General features: G+C 38.8%; 1 protein-coding gene across 3 annotated transcripts; it reads left to right on the top strand.

Annotated features, from left to right (window-relative positions):
* Positions 1-2,811: 2,811 nt before the first annotated feature.
* Positions 2,812-21,316, top strand: LOC126501163 (zinc finger protein 431-like). 3 transcript variants are annotated; one of them, XM_050141686.1, is made up of 4 exons: positions 2,812-2,936; positions 16,200-16,326; positions 16,530-16,590; positions 17,755-21,316. In XM_050141686.1, exons 1-4 carry the CDS (start codon positions 2,910-2,912, stop codon positions 19,046-19,048), a joined length of 1,509 nt encoding a protein of 502 aa, XP_049997643.1. In that variant the 5' UTR covers positions 2,812-2,909; the 3' UTR covers positions 19,049-21,316. The 3 variants fall into 3 exon arrangements, with proteins under 3 accessions (XP_049997643.1, XP_049997644.1, XP_049997645.1); XM_050141687.1 differs by lacking the exon at positions 16,530-16,590 and having other exon boundaries at positions 17,755-18,509; XM_050141688.1 differs by having other exon boundaries at positions 16,530-17,897.
* Positions 21,317-25,688: the final 4,372 nt, after the last annotated feature.

Here is a 25,688-nt window from a genome sequence, read left to right on the forward strand (position 1 = left end):
AAATGTATGTAGGCTTGGGAGAGAGGGGATAAAAAATATGGACAGTTATAAAAAGAAGTAAATGGTTTTTAAAAAACAAAGTCTTTAAAGAGACAGTAAAAGTAATATTAAAGAGTACAGACAGTCATAGATTAAAGGAGTAAAGAAAAATAAGTCACATAAAGATGGAATATACATAGAGAGCCTAGATTTTATATATATGTGTATATATATATATGTATATATATATACATATATATATATATTTGTGTCTTCTTTGACTTTTTTGACTTCAGGGAGATATTTAATTCTGGGGGCTGCTAAGCTAAACCAACATATATATTTTATATGAAATTACTTGGTGTGGGTGAGAAGGAAACATGGAACATGCAAAAAAACCCACTTAGGAGTTTATTAAAAGGGGTTCTTACAGGCCTGGGGATCAGTGTGCAGAGAAATAGAGGGAGATGGAGCATCCAACTAGCACATGTGCACAGGGGGTTGCCGTGACTACGCCACATGCTGATGATGCAGATGACGAGCGACTCACACACGCGCACAAGGGTTTAGCTGAGTCATACTTGGATGTAACCACACATGCTCGTGGGTCACGCAGGGCCCTTTGTGCCCGAGGGCCCGGTCCACGCAAGCCTGCCTTTAGAACCTGGAAGTACAGCCTTATCTGTGGCTGAATAATTACAATCTTGACTTCAAAATTTGGTTCTAAGGATATGTTGCTTTGAAAAAGAGGTTCTGCTTTTGTTTCCACAGAAGATGAGAACCTGTGGATTCCTTCCAGGCTAATGTGGTTTGATGGAACGAGACCTCTCGAAAGGTTTCCATGAACCCATAAAAATATTTCACCCAACAAACAGCAGGAAGCAGTTTGGAGAGAACACTCAAATTCCCAAAATGAGTGTTTATAATGTTTATTTTCATTTAAAGGTGGTTGATTACAAGTGGTCAATGGTCACAGTCACAGTCAATTTCTAAAACGAACAAACAAACAAACGAACAAGAAAAACACAAGGGAGATATGATATAGAGGTGAATAGTTTGCACTGGTATGGATCTTGGTCTATTAATACATATTTAAGGTTGATTTTGTTACACTGTGTATATGCATTTCTGCTCTTGTTTAAAGAATTCTGTTTGGGCAGCTTATTTAAAATGTAATGCATAATTAAGAAATACAGATTAATAGATAGCCTGTCATTTGAGTCACCTGCATTTTCGAGTGCTTCCGTCCTTCCAGGTGGTCCAGATAGGTGTGCAGCCCTGCACAGACCTTGCAGTAGTGCATGAAAGGTGACTTAGGGCCCTCTTTGAACTTTGGCAGCCAGTCCAGGGATGGCAGCACATCACTAGTAAAGCTGGGGTCTCAGGGTCCGAGGCCTGGTGGTCCAGGTCCACTGTTGCTTCTGCGGGACCCACTGGGACTTTGGTAGGTGGTCCCAGCAATGGGAACTTGGGCCTAGCTGGCAGAGTGAGGCCATAGCTGGCTGGTCCAGTGTGTCCTCACAATTCCTGATACCCTTTGACTCTCTGGAGGCAGCAGGCAGGTGGATGCAGTAGTAGCCACGGGGAAAGGCCCCTGGGGCCAGCTGTTGATGTGGAGTCCTGGCTAGCATGCAACTGGGAACACCCATATCCCACTGGCACTCCTCCTTTGGGTGCAGGCGCTGGCTGGCAGTGCTCTCTGTTCCAGGAGTAGACTGCATTGTGTAACTGGCCCTAGCCACTGGGGCTCGGAAAGCCGAAGATGGCTGGGAGCTGGATGTCTGGTCAGCACCCTGTGCAAGGCCCGAAGAGTCACTGGCTGCTATGTCCACATCCTCCCCACGCTCACTTTGAGCCTGAGGTCGTGCTGAGTGTGAACTTGCCAGGGCTGCTGGCGCAGCTGGTGCATAGCTTCATGCTGCTGCTGCCGGTGTATGTCCTTGGCTACCTGGGGTTGATCTTCAGTTGGGTGCTGCTGGTGCTTGGTCTTCTTGTTTGGTGCCACGGGGAGCCACGGCCTCAAGGCCAGCATCCTGTGCTACGCACTGGTGATGTTGGAGGATGAGGAGTGAGCAGTGCACCTGAGGGTGAGCGCCTGCAATCTGCCCACCTGGGTTCATTTTCCAGACACCGCAAGAGTAGAATGGCTAAATAAGATGGTAAAGCACATGTGCCACTTTATTTGTCAAATTATAGAGACGTTCATTCAAGAAACTATAGAACAAACTGTGCGGGGAGCAAATGCCCACCTCAGCACCTTTAGTTTCACAAAAATGAACATGGGTCAACAGCACTTTAGAGTCAAGAAAACTTTGAATGCAATGGAACCATCATCCAGACTTCTGATGGGAGACAGAGCTGTTATTATGTTTTCTTACCTGATTGCTGCATTTGTCTCCTGGTTCTCTGAAGTACCTGTGACTCACAGGTCAAAAGTACCTTCACTTCACCTGAAGCCAGAGAACAAACATATCCTTTTGTGTCTTAAAATCTCTCTTTAAAATTGGTAATATTCTGGGCGCCCTTCCACTTGTGTGACAGGAAATCACTCCACTCCACATTGAGGAACGGGTCCTGCAAGCTAATCACAAAGTGTCCAGGAGGAAAACGCAGAGTGCCTGTGGAGCGCAGGAAGACAGCACAGGAGCAAGTTCTATTGAAATGCGTATCTCTGCAGATTTGGAAAAGATCTGGGTCTGGGGTGGAGGGCGAGATCAGGACCCATTGTGCTGTGTCTTTAAGAACAATGTAACCCTAAAGGAGGTGCTCTCATCACTAGCCAATCAGGGCCTCCAGGCCGAACTGCCAGTCAGAAGTAGTGCAGGGCACTTCCGGGAGCCGGGTTGCGGGTTTGGCTTTGAAGAGGAGCTGGTGCCAGTGTTTTCGTGTGCCGCGCTGCGAGGGCTGCTGCAGAGTGCTGTGAGGGGGCCATGGGCGACCTGGGAAGCCACGACATGGTGAGGGAGGGGCTGCTGTCCCCAGATGGGAAGAGCGAATGGGAGGTGCGGGAGCCGGTGTGGCGGGTCCTCCCCGGGACAGGACCTGGTTAGGAATCTGCAGTCAGATTCCCTGTCCTGTGAGTTCCCATGCGGTCTGTGAAACTCCTTGGACTCAGGCACAGGCCTCTGAATAATTTTGCTCTGTGGGTTGCATCTATTCAGAGCATTGTGAGCACGGAGCTGTGTGTAGAAAAGTATTTGTAGTAAACAACAATATGCTTTCGGTGCATCCGGGGAAGACAGGGTGTCAAACTTGGAGAGGCCTACTTTCTCCTGTATCTTCTAGACGTTCAGCACTTTGCATTTAACCTTTACGTGTAAGATCCATTCAGTTAATTTTGTGGAGGTCGTAAAAGGTATGCATTGTGTTGGCTAGCACTCCACTACTTAGCTGTGATGTAGAGGGGTAGAACTGATATAAAGAAATTACTAATGCTTAGTAGATGGTAAATTTCACACGGTAGAATTTAGCTAAGGGAAGGTTGCTCCTAAAACACCCCAAAGATAGAAATGCTAAGATATACTTTCGTTATTTGGCTCCAAACCATTACAAAGAAGCCACCCCTGATTTACAGTCACTAGGCCCATCTCTGTATCAAAGAACAGTCCTCTAACAAGCTGCTCAAGGTGGCATTACTGGGTCATAATCGACCTTAAGGGCTGGTGTGCCTTAAAGCTCCGGTTTTCTTCTTGAGAAAAGCAGAGTTCTGAGGGATATCAGGTGACCAGTACTCAAAAGATAAAACACTATTGTGTTGAGGACTGATCTGGGGTGATATATAGGCCCTCAAGCAGGGAGAAGGAACATTCTTGGAAGAGAGAATAACAGCCTGGGGCAGAGGCCTTGGGAACTTTTCTGTAAGGCCTTGGTGCACTGATAATAAAACAGAGCACCTCTAAAATGAGGAATACAGAGGTGTTAATGGTCTGGGACAGGGCCTTTGTGGAGGGTTGCTTCTGATCCCTAGAACCCAAGATTTTCCACCAAGTGGAGCTATGGTTATCAGTCCCAAGGCACTGTCAACTTAGTATTGTTCTTGAAATACCCTGTGTTCCTGTTGTGCAGAATTGTTTGGTTAGCCTCTTCCTGAATTTGTCCCATTGTGTGATAGTTTCTGCTGACTTCATAGAAGTTCCCCATTTCCTTCCACTGTCCCCTTCCTGGAAGTAGTGTGCAAGAAGGTATTCTTCTTACAAAGATTACTTGGCATGAAACACAGCTAGTGTAAGACCTCCCACCCTAGTTTCTATCTTTTCTACCTTCTGCTTGCTCTGTCTTTCCCATTCACTGGCACCTTTACCTCAGGACCCAGTCACTGAAGAATGATCTGTCGTATCAAGTCACTGGTGTACTTCAGAAATAATTCTGGCAATACCTTTGCTGTGTAACTCCCATCTGCTAGACTTGCAGTCTCCTTTCCCTCTTTAATAATTGTTCAAAGCATAACCTGGAGCGTGAACCTAAAAGAAACTTAAGGATGATAGCATGTGTGGAATGCAAAATCTGTCTAGGCTGGCTCCTTTTTGAGCATTAGCCAAAGATAGATAAATGCTCTCATTAAAGAGAATTTTCTTTATTAATCTCCTAAGTGTCTGGAGTAATTTCTCCTTGGGAAGGCATATTAATTCTAGAACAGCTGAACTCCCACCCTTTTGGAAAATGCATTTCTGAGACAAGCTCTCTTCTGTTAACTCAGGTGGTCTTCATTTCAGACTGTTCCATTCTAGGCCAATGACCTTGTTGTCCTTTATATTCTCCCTCCAAAATTCTTAAATGACCTTACCACCTCAGAGTTTTAATTTTTTTCATTTGTGTAATGTAGTTGACTGTTCATTGCACTTAGAGGAAAAGGATTTGCATGTGGAACATTTCTGCCTTCACACCAGAGTTGGAGGAATAGTTTATTGTGTACACTGTAGGGGGGCGGGGAGACGGGGACAGAGTGGGCAGTCAACTGCTGGAGTCATCGTTTTAAAGTCACTTATAGGTATCAGTTTTTTTTTTAACATTTGCTTTATGTACATTATTTCTCTTATTTGTTTCTGTTCTCCAATGTTTCTTGATCATTAAGAATTTTATTCTTTTTTTCTCAAGTGTTATCAACTTATTTAATTCTGTTTAGAGCAATATTACCCATAGCTATGAAGTTGAGAATTGAGAATTGCTTTGAACAAACACCTAATCCTGCCTCTGCTGCCCAGTGCTGGAAAGACAGTGCTGCAACTCCTTCCAGGTTGTGCCTTGATAGCTCAGTGAGACGGATACGAGACACCAGTGAATGTGTGTCCTCCAATATCTCTGATTTTTACTGGGGAGTTGATTTCATTGACCAACTTTGAAGCTGGTGTAATCACAATACAGAAAGAGAGGTATTTGATATTAGCAATGTGGAGTCAGGTAATCAATTTTAGATGCTCCAAAAATGTCCTGGCTGGCCATTTCTTGAGGTCCACAGACCATGGCAATCAAGAATCTGGGTAAAGGACTGAACTTATCGTGTAACCAAATTATTGCACTTACATTAGTTCAACCAAAGTAGAGGATCTTTGTAAAAAGTTGTGGCCCTGCCTAACAGTACTGTTATTTTCCAGATTTAAGATGTACAGGCTGAGAGAAAAGCTGTGTGTAATCCTTGCTGTTCTCTAATACAAATCCCTAGTCTCTGGAGTACATGGCCCTAAAGCCTGTTTCAAATTCTCCAATAATTATTTGAGATAAAAACTACATTATACCCATAGTCTCTTTCTTGCCTCTAAGCCCTATCATGACTCCTCATTGTTTTTAATTCATGGCCTGTTTGTTGCCTTAACAACAATCAGTATTTGATCTCTGTGAGTTTGAGGCCAGCCTGGTCTACAAGAGCTAGTCCCAGGATAGGCTCCAAAGCTACAGAGAACCCCTGTCTCAAAAAACAAAACAACAACAAAAAAAAATTAAAAACTTTTTAGACTGGAGCCCTGTTTGCTGGGCTGGAAGAGTAGAGCTGGGAAGGTCTGTGCTGTGTGAGTCATTTGATCTCTGTTCACCCAGTATGGTAGCTGCTGATATTCAGAGGCCCAGCTGGGTGGCCCTAGCTTGTTCTTTTCATGATTCTTCTATGTTTCTGCTGTAGGGAGTTGTAAGGAAGACCACAGCCATGCCATGGTGAATGTGGGATTTCCAGAGCAGGTCTACTGTATTGCCATTTCTGCTGAGACTTCAATGGGCCATGAGCCAGACTGTGATTCTATTGGTCTTCTGCTAACCTTGGCAGTGGCCCTTGTCCTCTAAGCCTTCCTGTGTGGAATTTTCTGGGCAGGGGGAGGCAGAAGCTTTGGCATGGGAGGATATGATGCATGTAATATCACTGTCCAGGGTGCAGTTGTTGCTTGTGGTGTGTGGTAGGTAAATGAATTGGAAAATGATGGTCTAGTTTCTAGACATTCTGAATATTGCATTCCACTGTCAGGTTTGGCTTATAAGTGTTACAAATAGTTTAGCACCTGATAGAAAGAGGTGTTATGGATCATCCTTTAGCAAACCACCATGGTATGATTCAGTGAAGTTCAGTTCCAGAGGACAAAGGGGGGTTTCTGATCTGCAGAGATTTCTCAAGCGTCCATGGTGCTGGGCAGGTAGATAGGTCAGATTTCACCTCTTGTGCAATAATCCATTTGGCAAGAAGCAGATTTTAAATTATTCTTCTGTGTTCTTTTGCTATTGGGCATCAGTGGGGATGGGTTTACCTGAAACTACAAGGAGCTATAGGGGGCTATAAATCCATAGCAAGAGATCACCTCCATTTGCAGAGAGAGAGAGCCCTAGAGCATGGGGCTTCTGTCTTTAGAAGAAATATCAGTAGCTGGAGGGTTAGGAACATAACAGTTAAAGGGCCATTTTGAGTTATTTTTGTGGAAGTTGTGAAGTCTGTTTTTATTTAATTTTTATACAGATAGAATCATAGGGAGCTGACTGACATTAGTTCAGATCACACTTTTCCTGACTGAGTTTCCTTTGGACTTATGATTAAAAGTTGACTATATTTTCCTGCCTTTGTTCTTGGCTTTTTCTCTCCATGCCCTTTTTTCTTTCACAAATATTCTACACATTCTTGATTGTTGTAGTATTGTGGTAAGTATAGAAGTCATACTGTGTCAATCTCTGTACTATTTTTTCACAATCCCATTGAACATTCTGAGTGTTTCCACTGTGATTGAACAATCAGCTTTCCTGTTATAAATTGTTGGGAAATTTCTTTGGATTGGATTCAATTCATGCTGCAAATTTACCATACACAGCATCTTGTATTGATGCATCATATTCCCAAGGATCATTTATTTATTTAGGTTTTGTTCTTGTTGTTCCTTATCTGTGAGACTTTTGGTTTATTGGGTAAAAAGTGCTATATGTCTTGGCAGGTGGAGTTTCATCCATTTTTCTGCAAATGATGTCCATATTTTAGTAACTGAGTAATACTCTATTATATCAATATAGTACATCTTCTTTATTCATTCTTTGGTTGAGGGACATCTAAATTGTTTCCATTTTCTGGATATTACAAATAAAGCTGCTATGAACATAGTTGAGAATGTGTCTTTTGGGTTGGATGGAGCATCCTTTGCATATGTGCCCAAGAGTGCTATAGCAGCATTTTGGGGTAGATCTATTCCCAGTTTTCTGAGGAACTGCCATTTTGATTTCCATAGTGGCTATACAAATTTGTTAAAGTTATTTTCCATATGGGAACCAGAGTGCTGTAGTTAAAGTATTGTAAATCTCATTCTATTCTGAGGATTAAGAGTTTTTCAGTCACTTGAAATTCTTAGCCCTGCTCTACTCTCCTGAAGAGAATCTTGCTGCTGTTGTTTTATTATCTAGCCCAGGTTGGCCACCAATTTATGGCAGTTTTTATCTCAGCTTCTGAGTTCTGGGGTGCATGCCATGTACTCCTCTGAATAGTTAAAAACTACTGAGAGGTCTGAAGACCTTGGTTCACTGCTTCTTGTAGAATTAAAAGGGGAAAAGGTCAGCCAATGAGAGCTGTAACAGAGGTTGCAGAGACAGAGCATTTGTTCACATGCATTGTGCCATTCCTACATTTGCAGGGGTTGATATGGAGAATTTAAAAACAGAAGGTCAACATGTGTAGAGTAATGGTAACTGTTGTTCCTTTTGGAAACTACAGCTCCCAGATTCCTCCTGGATTACGGACACCTGTGCACACAGGTGCAGGACATTTCTCCCAGATATCCTGCGCTTCTCGTTAAAAAGCGAGCTTCCACGAGGTCTCTCTCTCTTGCCCTTTACCCTTGTGTGTCTTGCACACCTGTCCCTTATCGTGTCCCCTTCCCCCCCATTAAAGTGCACCCACGTGGGAGCCGCGTGTCTGTGTCTTCTCCTTTCGTGCGTGTTTTGTCTGTCCTGTGTTTGTCTCCACACACACACCCGCTTTAAAAGAATAATATTTTGGGCGCGCAGGTGTCTGTAATCCAGGAGGAATCTGGGAGCTGTAGTTTCCAAAAGGAACAACAGTAACCAAATTTGGCTGCCTATCAGGATTTTAAGAAGAGCTTATTAAAGCTTACTCAACAAGATCTGAGTTAATTTTAATCATAACGGTCAGGAGATGGAGCCTAGAAAGTGGAATTTTATGTAGGTATTTGTAATTTGCAACTCTAGAGAGAGTTTCACAGTAGGAGGAGGTATCTGTGTAATTGTGGCATAATAAAATGAATTGATAATGTTCCTTCTGTTTCTATTTCATGGAATAATTTGAGGCATATTGGTTTCAACTCTTCTTTGAAAAATCTGGTAAAATTCAGGGCTAAAACCATCTGGCCCTGCTTTTGGGGGGGGGGGATTTGTAATGACTTGTTGCATTTCACTAGGGGCTATAGTTCTATTTAAATTTTTATATGATATTCATTGAAGTTTGGTAAGTGGCACTTAACCAAGAAAATTATCCATTTATTTTATAATTTGGTGGGGTACAGGTTTTTAAAATATGTAGTTATGATTCTTCAGTTTTCCTCATTGTCTGTTCTTATGCTCCCCCTTTTCAATTTTGATTTTATTAATTAGGATATTCTTTCTCTGTCTCTTAGTTAGTTTGGGTAAGGGTTTGTCTGTCTTGTTGATTTTCTCAAAGCACCAAATTCATGTTTCATTGATCCTTTGTATTTTTCTTTGTTTCTATTTTGTGAATTTTAGCCCTTAGTTTGATAATTTCTTCCTGTCTACTCCTGTTGGGTATGCTTACTTTGTTTTGTTCTAGAGCTTTTATATTTGCTCTTAAGTTGCTAGTATAAGGTGTCTCTTTTTTTCTGTATTTATGTAAGCCCTCAGTGCTATGAAGTTTCCTTATATCACCACTTTGATTGTGTCCCCCAAGTTTGGTTATGTTGTGTATGCATTTTCATTGAATTCTAAAAAGTGTTTAATTTCCTCCTTTATTTCTGTCTTGATCCACTTTCTTCAGTAGAGAGTTGTTCAATTTCCATGAGTATGTAAGCTTTCTATTGTTTCTGGTTTTTTTTTTTTAATATTGAACTGTAATCCATGGTGTTCTGATAGGATACAGGGAGTTATTTCAATTTTCTTGTTGAGACTTGTATTGTATCCAAGTATATCATCAACTTTGGAAAAAATTACATGTGGTACTGAGAAGATGTATTCTTTTTGTTTGGGTGGAATGTTCTATAGTATCTGTTAGGCTCATTTGGTTTATAAAGTCTACTATCTATAATATTTCTCTGTTTACTTTTTGTATGGATTACCTATCTATTGTTGAGTGTAGGATATTGAAGTTTACCACTGTCAAACAATGTGTAAATTAATCTTTTTTTTATGAAAGTTGGAGAGAAGAGAAGGGGAGAAGGGAGAGAAAATGGTTGCCTCTTCAGAAGAAGGACAGACACACACAGAGAGATGAGAAGAGAAGGTGTGAAATCAGGAAGGGTGAAGATTAGGGGTGGGTGAAGCTTGTCTCTTAAAGGGACAGGGTACCCAGGTAGCAGGGAAGGCCAACAGAATTATAACATGTCCATCTTTCTCTTATAATAAAAAGGCAAGGAGCTAGTCATTGCAGACTAAGGGGATGGAGCTGTCAAGTTCTCAAGACTGCTTCCTGCTTGTTTGTGAATGTCAGAGTCTTGGGGGACCTGAGAAAGCTAGGTGCTGGTCATGTCCTGCAGTAGCTGGTTACCTCACTCCTGTCCAGGATTTGTAGTGTGGAACTGTTCAGTATTTCTTGAACCTGGCAAGGTGTTAGCAGAGTAGAGGACAAGGTTAAGTTTAGGAAGAAAAAAAAAATTTCTTTAGGTCCTGGTAATTGAGGAGGAGGGTGTCAGGATCAGGAAATAGCAAGAGGGGTGCATCTGACCTGCTTAAGGTGAATCCTTCAATTCAGATCCTGGGGAATTCTTTGTAAAATATAAGTTTTAGACACATAAATTGTATTAACAGCAGCATATTTATGCCATGTGGAGAGAACTTAGGTATAGAGTTTATTTAATGAGTATTGGGAAGGGTATAAGGATAAGGGGATTATGGGGGAAAGAGATAGAGAAGGAGGAGATGGGGGAAAGGGGGAAGAGACAGAAAATTGTTGCCTCTTTAGAGAGTGAGAGAGAGGAGAGGAGAGAAGGCATGAGATCATCTTGCCTCTTTGGAAAGAGGGGGAGGTTGGGGGTTGGTGGACCTTATCTCTTAAAGGGATAGGGTACCTAGGTAACAAGGAAGGCCAGCAGAATTATAACAGGGAGACCTTGTGTTTGGAACAAAGATTTTTTTTGTATTTTCATGAATATTTAATAAATTTCCTTTTTAAGGGCTTTTATCATCTTCATGCAGTCTTTTTCTTGTATTTCAGCTATGTTAGAATATTCAGGGCCTGCTGAACTCTTGTGGTAACATGCCTTGGCTGCTATTGATTTTTTTTTTTTTTTTATGCTAGGGCATCTGACTTTGGTGTGATTATGGGTCTAGGTGCTGGTTTCTGATTTCATCTTGGTTGGATGGGAGTTTTTTTTTCCTGGAGTTTTTCTGTTTGGTCTCTGGAGTTTCAGAGCATGTATTGGCTGAGTGTTGCCCTTTGTCCTGGCCTTCTTGGCTGGTGTGTTCAAGGGAAAATGCTTGCTGGTGTTGGAAACTAGGGGAAGGGAAGGTCAGGAGAAATGATCTTAGGGATACAGAGGAGGCAAGGAGATGGGGGAGGGGAAGTTTCCTCTGGTGTTGTACTACAGTAATAGGGGCAACTGTGAAAATCAGATCTGGGGTAAGAGATAATTCGCTATATCTGTGGGCAGCTTAAATTGGTCTTCTGGCAGATGTGACAAGCAGTTAGGTGCTGGGATACAGATATGAGCTGTGAAGGGAAGGGCAGGTGGAGATGGTTCTGGAATCATCAGGAGACATGGAGGGGGGGGGAGATAAGCTGCAGCTGGAGTTCTCTTGCAGCCATAGAGGCAACCCTGAATATTGGGTCTTGAGTAACAGTGAGTGGGACAGGTCCATGAGCAGCCTACCTGGTCCCAACATCTTAATAATGATGCATCAAGTTCACAGGGATCACTTATTTGCTTCTTTCTTTATTTAGGTTTCTGTTGTTAATCTGTGAAAGACTTTTAGTTTGTTGGATAAAAAGTTACGGTATGTGGGCAGCCCATGTCACTCAACAAGTATTCTTCTTGACTTTTGTTCAGATACCAACACCCAAGTTTGGATATAATAAATATTATGTTTTAATAAATAAAGTTTGGCTGAATATCAGAAGGGAAAAACTAGGTCACTAGAAGTCAGGCAGTGGTGGCACACACCTTTAATTCAGGATTTGGGAGTTGGAGGAAGATGGTACATTCAGGGCCACCCAGGGCTACACAAGATCAATATACAAACAAATCCAGGTGGTGGTGCCTAACACCTTTAATCCTAGTAGTAGGGAGTCATACACCATTAATCTCAGCACTAAAGAGAATTTAAAATGGGAGGGAATAGAGGCTCTTGCTGCTTACTTTGCTTAGTCTGTAGTCACCTAGCCTTGGTAGAGGTAAGACTTCTTTAGTGGCTTGGCTGCTTTGCTTATCTGGTTCTCAGGTTGAGCCCCAATTTCTGTCTTTTGGTTTTAATTATTCATGCTACATTGGGAGGCTCATAACTACTTGCTATTCGAGATCCAGGGGATCTGACACACTCTTTGGTGTGTCACCTGTACATACATGGAAAACATTCTCTCACACATATACAAACATGCACATAAAAATGGAGATAGACTTGTTTCCAAAAGTCTTTAAGACTTATAAAGCAATTAGAGGCAAATGGGTTGCTTTAGGTATATAATACAGACTTACATTTAATCATCAATCATAGGAAACAAAATGTTTAATAAATGATCCTAGTGGACATCATTTTCTTTATCAAAAGAGAATGAGATAGTTTTAGTAGTCAAAATTATTTTCTGCAATGTAGAAACATCAGAAGGCTTCAAGCAAATCTAATTTTGGTGGAACAATCATCTCTACCCCACCCATTTTCTATTAATGGCAAAGGAGAGAACTGGAGGAACTGGAGTGCACAGGGTGAATGGTGGTCTATGATTTCTTTGATTCTAATTTTGGTTAGAATCTCCTAATCCTTGTTCAAAGGACCCTGTTAAATTTGTAGGTCTGTCTTTGTGTCTCCTTTTATTAGTGGTACTATCTACATTGTATGATTTTTTTTAAGTTATAATCTGGTTATATTGTTTCTCTGGAAAATGATGAACCTTCACTAGTTTTTATTTTATGAAAATTTACTATATAATGTTATGAATTCCTTGAGTTTGTTGGTTTGGAGACTTTTTGTGGAGAAACAGTTTTAAATTTTCTTTAGGTCCCCATAAGATTATCAGTGCCCCCAGTCAGCAGAAAGTAGCCTGAAAAACTATGCTCACATTCCCCAAAAATGAACTATAGATATTTTCTTCTGTTTAGAATGTTGGTTACAAGTTGTTATAAATAATGGTCAGAAAAAAGCTAAAGAAAGAATATTAGATTCAGAGTTCTTGTTTTTTTAAAGGGGCATAAGTTCTGTGGGACAATGGCCTTTTATCCTGTCACTTGTATTATTTTTAATAAAACACTGATTGTCTAGTAGCCAGGCAGAAAGTAGAGGTGGGATAACCAGGCAGGAAGTAGAGGCGGAGCAACAAGAATTCTGGGAAGAGGTAAGTTGTAGTCTGCAGTCGTGACCCAGCCATAGAGGAAGCAAGATGTGAATGCCTCACCAAAAAAGGTACCGAGCCACATGGCTAACACAGACAAGAATAATGGGCTAATATAAGTTATAAGAGTTAATAAGAAGCCTGAGCTAATGGGCCAATCAGTTTTATAATTAATATAGACCTCTGTGTGTTTCTTTGGGACTTAATGGCTGCAGGACTAGGTAGTAAGAAAGCCTCTGTCAACATCCCATCATACTTAGTTTGGTCATCTCACCTATACTTCTTGCCCAGCCAGTGGATAATCAGTGTTTTATTAAACCAGTTTGAATGACAAATCTTTACAATATATAAGAAGATTATTTCACAGCATTTCCCCCTTTTTTGTCTAATTAAAAGGAAGGTTTTAACTTTAAAATTGTAAAATTATATACAACAAAAGTAATTATTAAGTAAGAATTATAGTAACACTATCTAATCTATTTGCATTTGGCAAAATTAGAGAAAGTACTTAATTGTCTTTCTTAGTGAGTCTAAAGTTTGTATCTAATTTACTTTCTATTGTGACTAAGAAAGATTATAACTATTTAGTCTTCAACTCCATCAATGGCCCCAAAAAGGTAAATAATACCTAATGACAAGAACCTCAAGCTACCTGAACAGTCACCCAAAGTTCCTTTGCAATGTTGGACATCCAGCTCTGGCCTACAACCCTAGCTTGTCTGACAGACTTTCCTGTGAAGCAGGGAATTTTGAAGGACTGTAGTACCTTGTCTTGTCAAAATCAGTAGTTACCTTTCTTGTATCCTGCTGGTCCAGTTTAGATAGTAACTCTCAGCTGATGTAAAGCATGTGTCCGCTCTCTTTTCTGGCTGTGGGGTTCAGTTTCTGTTCTGTTTCAGCAGAGGATTTTGATTTGTAAGCCTACCCCTAAATAAATAACCATCTATTATTCTCAATTCTGAGCTAATGTGGGATTTCTTTTAAGCCATCCTTCTTCAGCCCTTCTTCTTCCCATCATCCTTAGTTTGGCTGCCTTGCCTATACTTTCTGCCTAGCTACTGGACAAACCAGTTGAGTGACAAATCTTTACCATGTATAAGAGGATTATTCCACAGCAGAAGCCCCAGATATCTGGTTGCCCTGCTGTGTTTCAGTCTTGCATTGGTCCAATCTTCCCTCGGTATGTCTCAATTACTCTCCTTTGCAATGGGAAAGAGCAGTCTGTGCCATTGTATGTTGGACAGATTTATTTAACTTGTTTTATAATACAGTCAAGAGATTGTCTTGAGTTTCAGAAAAGATTATGGACATTTGAAGAGTGTAGGGGCTGTTGCAGACTATGAAGATCATTGAGGTGACTAAATGCATTTTCTTCCTAGATAACCATGAGTCTGTAGTGACCTGAGTCAGAATCTAGTCAAGTGAATGAAAAACTCTCAGATAGAATGATGTATTTGAACATTCATTTCTCCTTGGTGGCTTCCTTTGTGATGCCTGTGGAAACATTAGTTGGAGGAACCTTTCTGGAGGACATTTCTCATTGGGGATGTGATTTGAATATCTATAGTCTCAACCCATTTCCTGTTCTTTGTTTCTACTATGTTATGAATGAAACTAGTCAGCCAGCTTCCTTCTTGTGCTGCCATGACTTTACTACCATTACAGATGATATCAATAGATCACATAAGATACAACTAAAGTGATTGATAGTCAATGAGAAGCTATTTTGTTACCCTGATTTTATTTTAATTTTGTTGTTTTTATTTTTTTTCTGAAGACAGTTTGTCTGAGTAGCCCTTACTGTCCTGAAAGTTGCTCTGTAGACCAGACTGTCCTTGAACACAGAAATTCACCTGACTCTTGTTTCCAAATCTGGTATTAAAGGTGGGACAACATTCCTAAGTTTTTAAAATATAATTATATATGTTTATATAATTGTATGGTAGGTCTAGAGTATAGATTTTTGTTCACGTCAAACATACACTGGTTTACTGAACTGCAACCCCAACTGGAATTTTGAAATTTGGCAGAGGGTATCATTTTCTTTCCCAGGATGTCAGTATTCATGACATTAATATTGCCCGGGGCTCTGAGTAACTGAATTACAGGTGTGTGACATTCTTCCTATTTGTTTTATTTTTTTAAATGAATTTTTTTTGCCTGCATACATGGATATGTACAACATATGCATGTCCTCGCAATAGTCAAAGGGTAGTCTTAGAACCCCTGAGCTTGGAATAATGGATAATTTGATCACTCACATATGTAGTGTCAATTGAGTACACCTATATGCAGGACTAGCAAGAGCTCTTAACTTCTGAACCATCTCTCCTACCCTGTGTTATTTATGATCAACATTTACTTTGTTAATGTTTTCATCTGTCTATCTGTAACAGTTTAAATGCACAATTCCTTTTAATAAGATTTATTAAAGTTACAGTTTGAACTGAAGCACTTCAGATTTCTGGAAGATGAATACAGAACTGGAATAAATGCATAACTCCTTGTAGGAACTTAAGTAAAAAACAAAACAAAACCCTCTAAGTTCTTCCTATTTTTTGTTTGATTGATGCTTTTTTTTCCAGGGGAGACAAGCTCTTAATATTCTTGCTGTTCTGGAACTGATTGCAGAGACTAGACTAACATTCATCTCAGAGGCAGATATACCTGCCTGTGCCTTCTGAGTACTGGAATTAATGGCATGAGCCAATACACCCAGCTTGGTGTATATTTTTTTATAGTTAGTATTTGTTCATACAGTTTCTGTGATGTGTACTCAATACTGTTTATGTTTGCTTGTCTCTCTTTGTCTGTTAATAGGCATTTCTCTTGTATCATGCTATTCATTTAAAATGTTCAGAAATGATAGGGGTAAACCTCCTATTCAGTTTCCTTCTAAAGTGACTTAATTTTATTAAAATTCCTGTGTCATAGAGTAAGTGCAGGAAGCACCAGAATTATAAGATTATATTGTCAAAAAAGTTTACATTTACAATGTTGTCAGTATCATGCTTTTTGTTATATAATGTATGGCATATTTTAGGATGCAGTGACCTATAATGATGTGCACGTTGACTTCACCTGGGAAGAGTGGGCTTTGCTGGATCCTTCCCAGAAGAATCTATACAAAGATGTGATGCTGGAGACCTATATCAACCTCACTGCTGTAGGTAATACTGTTTATTTTCCTTCATGTTTTAAAATAACAGGAAAACTATTTCTTACTTATCACTGCCTTTCTGTAATTTTGATTGAGAATGAGGAGAATGAGGTGAATAAATCAGGCATGGATCTAAGAATCACTGAAGATAGCAACTTGAATTTTTCACAGTTTCCAATAATATATCATACATTTCCTGGTGCTATATTTTAGGCTACAAATGGGAAGATCACAATATTGAAGAACATTGTCAAAGTTCTCGAAGACATGGAAGGTAAATTTTTATATGCAAGCTGATACAAATGTGCCTCTGAAGATAATTTAATGTATCTGGAAGTTTTTTTTTTTTTAAAGCAACAGTGTTCATAAGCACAGCTCACAGGGCATTTATGATAATTAAATTCTCACAAAACACTATTCCTCAATGGCAGGTAAGTGAATTGTGTTTGCGAGTCATTCTTCTAAGAAGGAAGACAAGGAATCAATGCCTTTACAGATGTCACCATTTTAATCATAGCTCCCTCAGATCTATGCTGTAGAACTGCCAATCCATTTAGTTTCATACCTCTTATTTTACAAAAACATACACACTGAATAGTGATAAGTGTATGTCCAAAACCCAGTAAGCAAATAGACTGCAGTAAACCTAGTGCGACTCATATAGTTGTTCTATCTTTGAAAAGTTTAGTGAGATGTGTAGTTAGAGTCAAGAGTTAAAGTGGTTTGTTATGGAAAAACCTTAATTCCTATACCATATGTCTTTGAGGAATAGAAAGTCAAACTCTGTGAATGCAATGTGGAAACATTTATTTGTTATTCTTCCTTTAATAGGTATATTATGTTACTCTGGATACAAGCCATATGAGCATAGGGATATGGAAAGAAACAATGTACCTCTCCCCACCTCAGAACAATTAGAAGATATGTAGTAGTCCCCAGGTTGAGTAGATTCATTGATTGTGAGTCAAGATTACAAGTAATTAGTTTTCTAGCTTCATTGAGAATACATCAATGAACTCATTGCAAAAAAGCCCTATGAATATTGGGAATGTGAATAATTTTCTTTGTCCTGGTTCACTTTACAAATTTAATATGACTCACAGTATAGGAAAATTTATCAATGTAAGTAGTAGAATAAAGATCTGAATTCTTCCAGTTCTCTTCAAATAAGTGAAAAATCTCATGGAGAAAGTAGATGCCATAAATGTGAGCCAGTTATACCACAGGAGCCAGGCTCCTACCACCACAGGTTTCTTCAAATACACAAAACAACCCTTAATGAAGGAGAACAAAATGAGTGTAAACAAAGTGATAAAAGATTAATTTCTGATTACTCTATACAGTTAGACCAAATTGTAAAATTAATTCATTCAGATATAAAGATTCAACAGTGTTATGAATGTGGTAAAACTTTTACATATGTCAATTAACCTTGCAGGCATGAAAGAAGTCATAAGGGAGAGAAACCCTCTGAATATACTCAATATGTTGAAGCCTTTGCCTATCAAAGTCATCTTCAAAGTCATAAAAGAATTCATACTGGAGAGAAACCCTATGAAGATATTCAATATGATGAAGCCTTTGCATGTCATAGTCGTCTCCAAATACATAAAAGAACACATACTGGAGAGAAATCCTGTGAATGTAATCAGTGCATTAAAGGATTTGCATGTCACAGTCATCTTCAAATACATAAAAAAACACATACTGGAGAGAAACCTTATGAATGCAACCAGTGTGGTAAAACCTTTGCACGTCAAAGTTGTCTCCAAATACATAAAAGAATACATACTGGAGAGAAACCCTATGAATGTACTCAATGTGGTAAAACCTTTGCACATCCAAGTAATCTCCAAGTACATAAAAGAACACATACTGGAGACAAACCCTATGAATGTAATGAATGTGGTAAAGCCTTTATATGTCAAAGCCGTCTCCGAATCCATAAAAGAATACATACAGGAGAGAAACCATATGAATGTAATCAATGTGGTAAAGCATTTGCATGTCATAGTTATCTTCAAATCCATAAAAGAACACATACTGGAGTGAAACCCTATGAATGTAATCAGTGTGGTAAAGGCTTTACATCTCCCAGTTATCTTCATATTCATGAAAGAACACATACTGGAGAGAAACCTTATGAATGTAATCAATGTGGTAAAGGCTTTACATGTCACAGTCAACTTCAAAATCATGAAAGAACACATACTGGAGAGAAACCCTATGAATGTAATCAGTGTGGTAAAGCATTTGCATGTCATAGTCATCTTCAAATGCATAAAAGAACACATACTGGAGAGAAACCCTATGAATGTAATCAGTGTGGTAAAGCCTTTGCACAACACAATCATCTTCAAAGGCATAGAAGAACACATACTGGAGAAAAGCCCTATGAATGTAATCAATGTGGTAAAGCCTTTGCGTCTCAAAGTAATCTCCAAATACATAAAAGAACACATACTGGAGAGAAACCCTATGAATGTAATCAATGTGGTAAAGCCTTCACTTGTCAAAGTAGTCTCCAAATACATAAAAGAATACATACTAGAGAGAAACCCTATGAATGTAGTCAATGTGGTAAAGCTTTTTCACAACACAGTAGTCTTAAAATACATAAAAGAACACATACTGGAGATAAATCCAACATATGTAATCAATGTGATAAAGCCTTTGTATCAGAAACCTTTGAAAACATAAGAAAAAAATCATGCTGCAGAGAAACCACTTAAATATAATCAATGTTGCAAAGTTTTGCAAGTCATGGTAGTCTTTATACAAGAATAAAACTTTAGTGTGTAATTTGTCTGTTAAAGCCCCTGAACATAAAATTAGACTTTAGGATTCTGACAAAACTCATACTGAAGGTACTCTGAATATAAGTGATTTGGTAAGATCTTTAGCCAATACATTTACATTCAGTTACACAAGATTATTCTAGAGGAAAAAACTGACAATATAAACAATATGTTCAAGCATTATGATATTCCTCTTTATTTGTTTACACATGAAGACTCACATGGACAAAAGGCCTATGAATTTAAATAATAAGATAACCCTTTTAGATTTTGTATTTCTCTTTAATTACATGAGATAATGAATCCAGGTATAAAACTTAATGGATGTGTATTAGTGCCTTTTCTGTTGCTGTGATAAAACTTCGTGTCTAAGTGAACTTATAGAGTTTTAGTTTGGCCTTAGTTCAAGAGTGATACAGTATTGCTGTGCAGCTGGCATGGAAACAAGGGTCAGACATGACAGCTGAGGTGGGAAAGTAAGAATTCACACCCTTAATCTGCAGCATGAAGCAGAAAGTATAACCTGAATATGATGTGTAGATATAAACTCTTAGGTCAATGCCCAGTGATAAAGCAGCATTGCCTAAATCTTCCCTATAATACACAGACTGAGAATGATTGATTTCTCTGACTTCAGGCCTACATGCTTGCTTTCCGTTACATGAACCAATTCATGATGGAGAAATACTCTGTGAGCCTTTAGGTATCTCAGCACCTATATGTTACAGGAATTACAAGAGAAAACATTCGTAAGTGAAACAATTTAAAGATTTGTTTTCATTTTAATTTTACTATGGCAGTGTGTCTTTGTATGGTATTGCATTCTGGGTCCCAAGAAAGTTAGACCTTTAGGGCTTCTTGTAGCAGGAATTACTGGAAGTTGTCAAAAACCTAACCTTGGTGCTGGGAATGGACTTGTATTAAAGCCTCATCCATGTGTCTAGCCCTGTAAATATCTTAAAGTTTTTCTTTTTCACATTGATATCCTTAAATAGGGAGGAACTCATACAATAGAAAAGCTCTATTCATGTAAATGATTTGGTAAAAACTTTAGACATCACAATTGTCTTCAGTTTCAAGAAAACAAAACTTGTCTTATGTCTTTTTCATTGTAACCTTGAAGTAAATAAATTATTAACTAAGTTTATTAAAGACTATTGTGTCACGTGACTTCTGTTTTGCAACATTTGAAGTAGATATTAAAGTGTACTGTATGTGTGGCAAATCCATTTAGTGAAGTTTATTTTGTGGCCCTTATCTGTGGCTTTTGTTAATCTTCTATTGTGCTTTCACAGTGAGAGAAATTTTCTGCTGCAATGTATAGAATGAGATGGCCATCATCTAAGTGATCCATTTTTGTTTAAATATCAGGCAGTGTGTGATCATACTTTTCAAGTAAGGGTGTCTGTGAAAGGGTGTTGCATTTTTGTTCCTGGTATTATTTTTCACATTTTTTTCACAGATTCTCTTGGAATGTTGTTTGTTATGCAGTCTGGCTTGGATGTCAGTAATTACCCAGGGATACATTTGAACTCATGATCTTCATGTGTCAGTCTCCTAAGTACAAGTCCAAGGGGAGATGATGTATGCCCAACGTTTGCTGTTTTGTCAAAATGTTTTAACCATGTTAATGTTAAAATACTTAATAGAGAATATTTTAAAAAATTAAATACCCCATGTGTGTATCCAAAGACACATTTTTGTCTATAGGGAAGAGATGTAATAAGGTCAGATAGTCACCAATCAACTGTGTATTTCACAATATAATTTAATGTGTTATGGATATGCAAAGATAATTTGAAGTTTTATTTATCTTTACATCTTCATCAGTTATCCATATGACAAATCATCTTATTCCTTTTAAATAAATTATTCAGAGATGCCAGATAATGTAATTGCAATGAGATTTTATTTTAAGACAAAATTTCTGGTGTGTGTGTGTTTTAATATGACTATGGGGTTTTAGGCCATTACAGATATGTAGAAACAAGAACTTTGAAGAGTCTGCTTTTGTCTATCTTCATACAGTGATCAAGATGAGGTCACAGCCTTGTACAATATAAACATTTCAAACAAAGTTGTCTCATTGATGCTCAAATGAGATTAGTGGAAATATTACATCAGGAAAGTATTGTCTTTTCAGATTGTAAACATTTTATTTGAAAGGTAATGGAAAACAGGGAAAACTGCATAATAAATCCTACTAGCAAATGAAAATGATATACTTCTATCTTTTGTTTTATTTGTGCTTTTTGTGTTTAGAAAGTGTTAGTTTATTTTGAGGGCCAAACACATGTCCATAGCCCTTTTTCAAAACCACAAGTGAAAGCCAGAGAGGAGTTTCTATGAGTAAAGGTTGTTGCTGCGGAACCTGAGGCCCTGAGTTCAATCTCTAAGAAACCCATATTATTCCTACATATTTTTTCCTCTTATTTCTATACTTGTGGCATTTGCACCCTCACACACCAGCACATACATAAATAATCTTAAAACCCAAAGAAGTACCATTGAGGTCACTTGCAGCCAACGGGTTCCCTGGTTTTCATCTCTAGAACTCACGTAGGATAAGAAGATAATAGAAACCTATAAGTTGTACTCTCAATGCCATATACACATCATGCAAAGATATATACACGCACGCAAAATTCAAACATTTTTAAATGGATTAAATTAACAGACAAAAAGCCCAATTATTGAGAACATAAAAATGAAATTCCTGTTTAAACTATTAGTATAGAATTTTAAGAAGTTTTTTTCTATTAAAATATTGATGGTCCCCTTTTAACTCTTATTCAAAGATAGATTATTTTAAAAATAAATCTCAGCTGGACTTAGAGTTGAATGCCTGTAATTCTAGCAGTTGGGAGAGAGTGGACATCCATGCATATATAAAAATATCTCCAAAAAAGTCAAAAAGAAGATCCCAAATTATGGAACTTATCCTAGAATAATCTGACTGGACTCTGAATGGTTTCAACCAAACCTTTTGTTGTCTTTGCTCACATAAATAGAATTGTGTTAACAAACAAAATATGAAGCAATGTGGAGAGTCTATTCACAGAAGTATAGAAAGCCATTGAATCCTTTGACAACCATCTAGTGGGGACTTTCATCACCTTAAGGTGATAGGAGACAGAAAGAGTAATGGGGCATTTTCATTTTTAGTATTATAATGACATATTTGGCATCTGGATAATTTGCTTAATAGTACTGTTCCTCTTATGTACCCAAGTATGATTCCTAGTACTATATCAGATGACTCAGAACTACTTGTATTTCCAGATCCAGGAGATCTGATGCATTCTTCTGCCCTGTTAGGGCACCAGATATGCAAATGGTGAAGTGGCAGATATATATGTGATTCCAGATTTTTTTTAAAATGTCTTCATGTATATGTTATTTTCAAAAAGAATAAAATTTAAGTGTTTACATTTTGCCATCAATTGCATGTCAAGTACCAGTGAAGGCTGCAAGAGAGTATCTTTTCCCCCATGCCTGTAATTACACAGTTGTGAGCTGTTTCTTGGGTGCTGGGAATGATCAGCCAATGCTCATAGATGTTGGTCCATCTGTTCAGCCACATGAACATTACATTACACCAGTATGATATGAATGGATGATCCTGTGTTGGTTTTTACCTTAGTCATGATGATCCAGAAGAAATAGAAAGTTGATAGCATCATTAACTGACTTAGACATCTTGCTTAAATAAGATCCCAAGCCTCAATCCCCACCAAAATGAGGTAGGAGTACAAAAATGCTCAGGATTGTAACTGGCAATACAAGTCTTTTAAAAGTGACTGACTACTTGATCAAATCCAAAAATTGAGATTATCTTAAATGTGGTAAATAGGCAAAAATGGGACTCTATAAGGACCCAAGTCAGGTGTGCTCCTTCCTGGAGTTTATATCTCCTGTATGCAGAGAAAAAGAACTTGAAGGCATGAAGACTGACTTATCTGAAGTGGATCGTAGCTGCTTCCTTTATGCCTGCAAAACCTTCAGTTAGGAGCCCTAAATTGTGTGACTCTAGATGACATGCAACTTGTCAGGAGAACCTGAGACTTAAACAGTGGGCACTTTAAAGGGTAACATTTCAGGCATTTATAAAGAACTGAAGTGTGTAGAACTAGTTACATTTAGCTTTTCCACAGCCTTTGGGATGCCTGTCATTTGGCCCTGTGGGGTGACAGGATAAATTAAGGTTGTTTTTTGATAACCTTGGGCTGTTCTTCTATAATTTTATAATATAATGGTGAGGTTGATTTTCCCTTAAAATTCCATATCTTTTATCTGTTTTAGAAAGTTTTTCTAAGGCTTGTTACTTATCAGTGAAAATCACATTATTTTCTTTAGTAAACTTTTCTGAGGCCCGTATCTTAGCACTCACATTAACCAACTTTTTTGGGTATAAAGGAAGAATTGCCAAACCAATAGTTTATAATTGACATTATGTAAATCCCATGTAAGTTAATTATCCCCTCATTTAATTCTTCCATTTTTAAACCATCCATTGTTGAATCATACAGAGACCTAACACCCTCCATCATAATAGTGTTACCAATTTTTTAATATGAGAAAAAATGCTTTTCATTAACTAATTCCCCCTTTTAAGAATTCCAAGTTGTCCCACCAGATCTGATGATGACAGTAAAGTATAAGGCTGGTTGTCACTGCATAGCACTTCTGGCTGGAGAACACAGGCAGTGCACAGCCTGTTTGAGGACAGCTGTCTGGGTGTCAATAGCCTGAGGAAGGGTCCAGTGGAATCCCACAACCCACAGGGAGAGGGAGTGGACTGTGTGAAAAGTGAATACAGGGGATTGTGCAGAATAAGCATGTGTGGTGGTGGAGGAATTAAAAACACGGATCTGCCTAAAGTCAGAGTTGGCCAGGGGTAAGGGGTTAATTCCAGCAGCATTTGGAACCCAGGCACCTGTGGGGTTTGAAGCTAGTGTAGATTGCTATAGAGAGGCTGCAAGAGCAAAATCCAAGGCTCACTCAGAGGGCTTGGGGGGGGGAAAGGAAAGTCAGCCAGCGACCCAGTGACTGCTGTTCCTGTGTGCACCTCCAGCAGGTTCGAGCAGCTGCAAAGTCATGGGCAAGCAGCTATCTGTTGAATTCGTGCCCTGAGCTAGATGCCAGGTGCAACGTTAATCTAATGAATCTTTATTAATAAAAAAATCAGGAGTCAAATATTGGGGCAAGAACCTGAAAGGTCAGAGAACCTGGAGCAGGCATTAGTGCCATCCTAAATCTTCAGTTCCTCTCCCCCAAAGGACCAAGATCTTCTCTCAGCCCTGCCTTACCACTTTCTGCAGAAGGAGGAGCTGCTTGTTCATCCTGGCCACCCAGAACCAAAATAACTCCACAGAAACTATATTAATTAAAACACTGCTTAGTCCATTAGCTCTAGCTTCTAATTCGCTAACTCTTATACTAATTTAATCCATTTCTAGTAATCTGTATATTGCCATGTGGCAGTGGCTTACTGGCAAAGATTTGGCATGCCTGACTCTGACAGCTCCATGGCAGCTCCCTGACTCTGCCTCCTTCCTCCCAGCATTCAGTCCAATTTTCCCCACCTACCTAAGTTCTGCCCTATCAACAGGCCAAGGCAGTTTCTTTATTCATTAATGGTAATCACAACACACAGAGAGGACTCCCATATCAACTTTCTGTTTCTTCTGTCTACAGTCCTCCAAACCTCAATGGTTAGCTGGTAGCTATCTCTTTCCTCTTACTCCAAGCAAACTATTTGTCAGAACACAATTAAAATATTACACTATATGCTTCTGATGTTCAGTGTTCTGTGGAGCATAGATCAGGTGCCACCTTTTTTACATCCCTCTAGAATGATTAGCAGCCAATACTTCACTGGTTACAATTCATCAGGCATTGTGATACACATTTTATATAGACTGACTGATAGAACTCCCCAAAATACAATTTCCCCACATTTTACAAGGAGGAAACTAAAAAGGAAAGTTAATGGATTTCTTCAAGATTACAGAGTCAGGAAATCTTCAAAGGCGAAGACTAGACCTTGGCTAAAGCATCTCTTAAGAATTCTTTTAAAATTATTTTACTTTTATTTTTGAGACACAATATCACTATGTAGTCCTACTTGGCCCATAATTCACTTGGTAAGTAACTATTTACCCAAGATGAATTATTTCAGGCATCATGCTTTCAGTTACAGAGGGCTGGCACTAAAGGAGATCTCACCTATCTTTGTACAGTACACACACTGGTACCATTTCTCTCCAGTGTACCGGCATGTGCTCTGATTGCAAGAAACAATTCCTAAACGTTGTACACTATGGAAGAAACAAAAAAGAAAGTATAAATTTCATCTCCCCACAAGAAGTCTGTCCCAACATTATGTTTTCCTGGGGACGAGATCCATTTTTTAAAACCTATTTTTATTTATTTATTAATTTTTAAAAGTGATCTTTCTATGTTCCCCTTGCTGGAACTCACTGTGTAGGCCATGTATGCCTCAAATTCAAAGAGGTCTTCCTGCCTCTGACTCCCAAGTCCATCCCAGGATAAATTTACTATTATTATATTA

The sequence above is a fragment of the Alexandromys fortis genome, unplaced genomic scaffold, assembly GCF_014885135.2.
Source record: "Alexandromys fortis isolate MF-2015 unplaced genomic scaffold, M_Fortis_MF-2015_v1.1 scaffold_44, whole genome shotgun sequence".
NCBI lineage: Eukaryota > Metazoa > Chordata > Mammalia > Rodentia > Cricetidae > Alexandromys > Alexandromys fortis.

Bases quoted from the DNA above. Each gene is read 5' to 3' on its own strand.
- LOC126501163 (XM_050141686.1), top strand. From the start codon at position 2,910: ATGGGCGACCTGGGAAGCCACGACATG. The intron at 16,327-16,529 runs GTAATACTGTTT...GCTATATTTTAG, and splicing joins TATCAACCTCACTGCTGTAG to GCTACAAATGGGAAGATCAC. The intron at 16,591-17,754 runs GTAAATTTTTAT...TTAACCTTGCAG, and splicing joins AGTTCTCGAAGACATGGAAG to GCATGAAAGAAGTCATAAGG.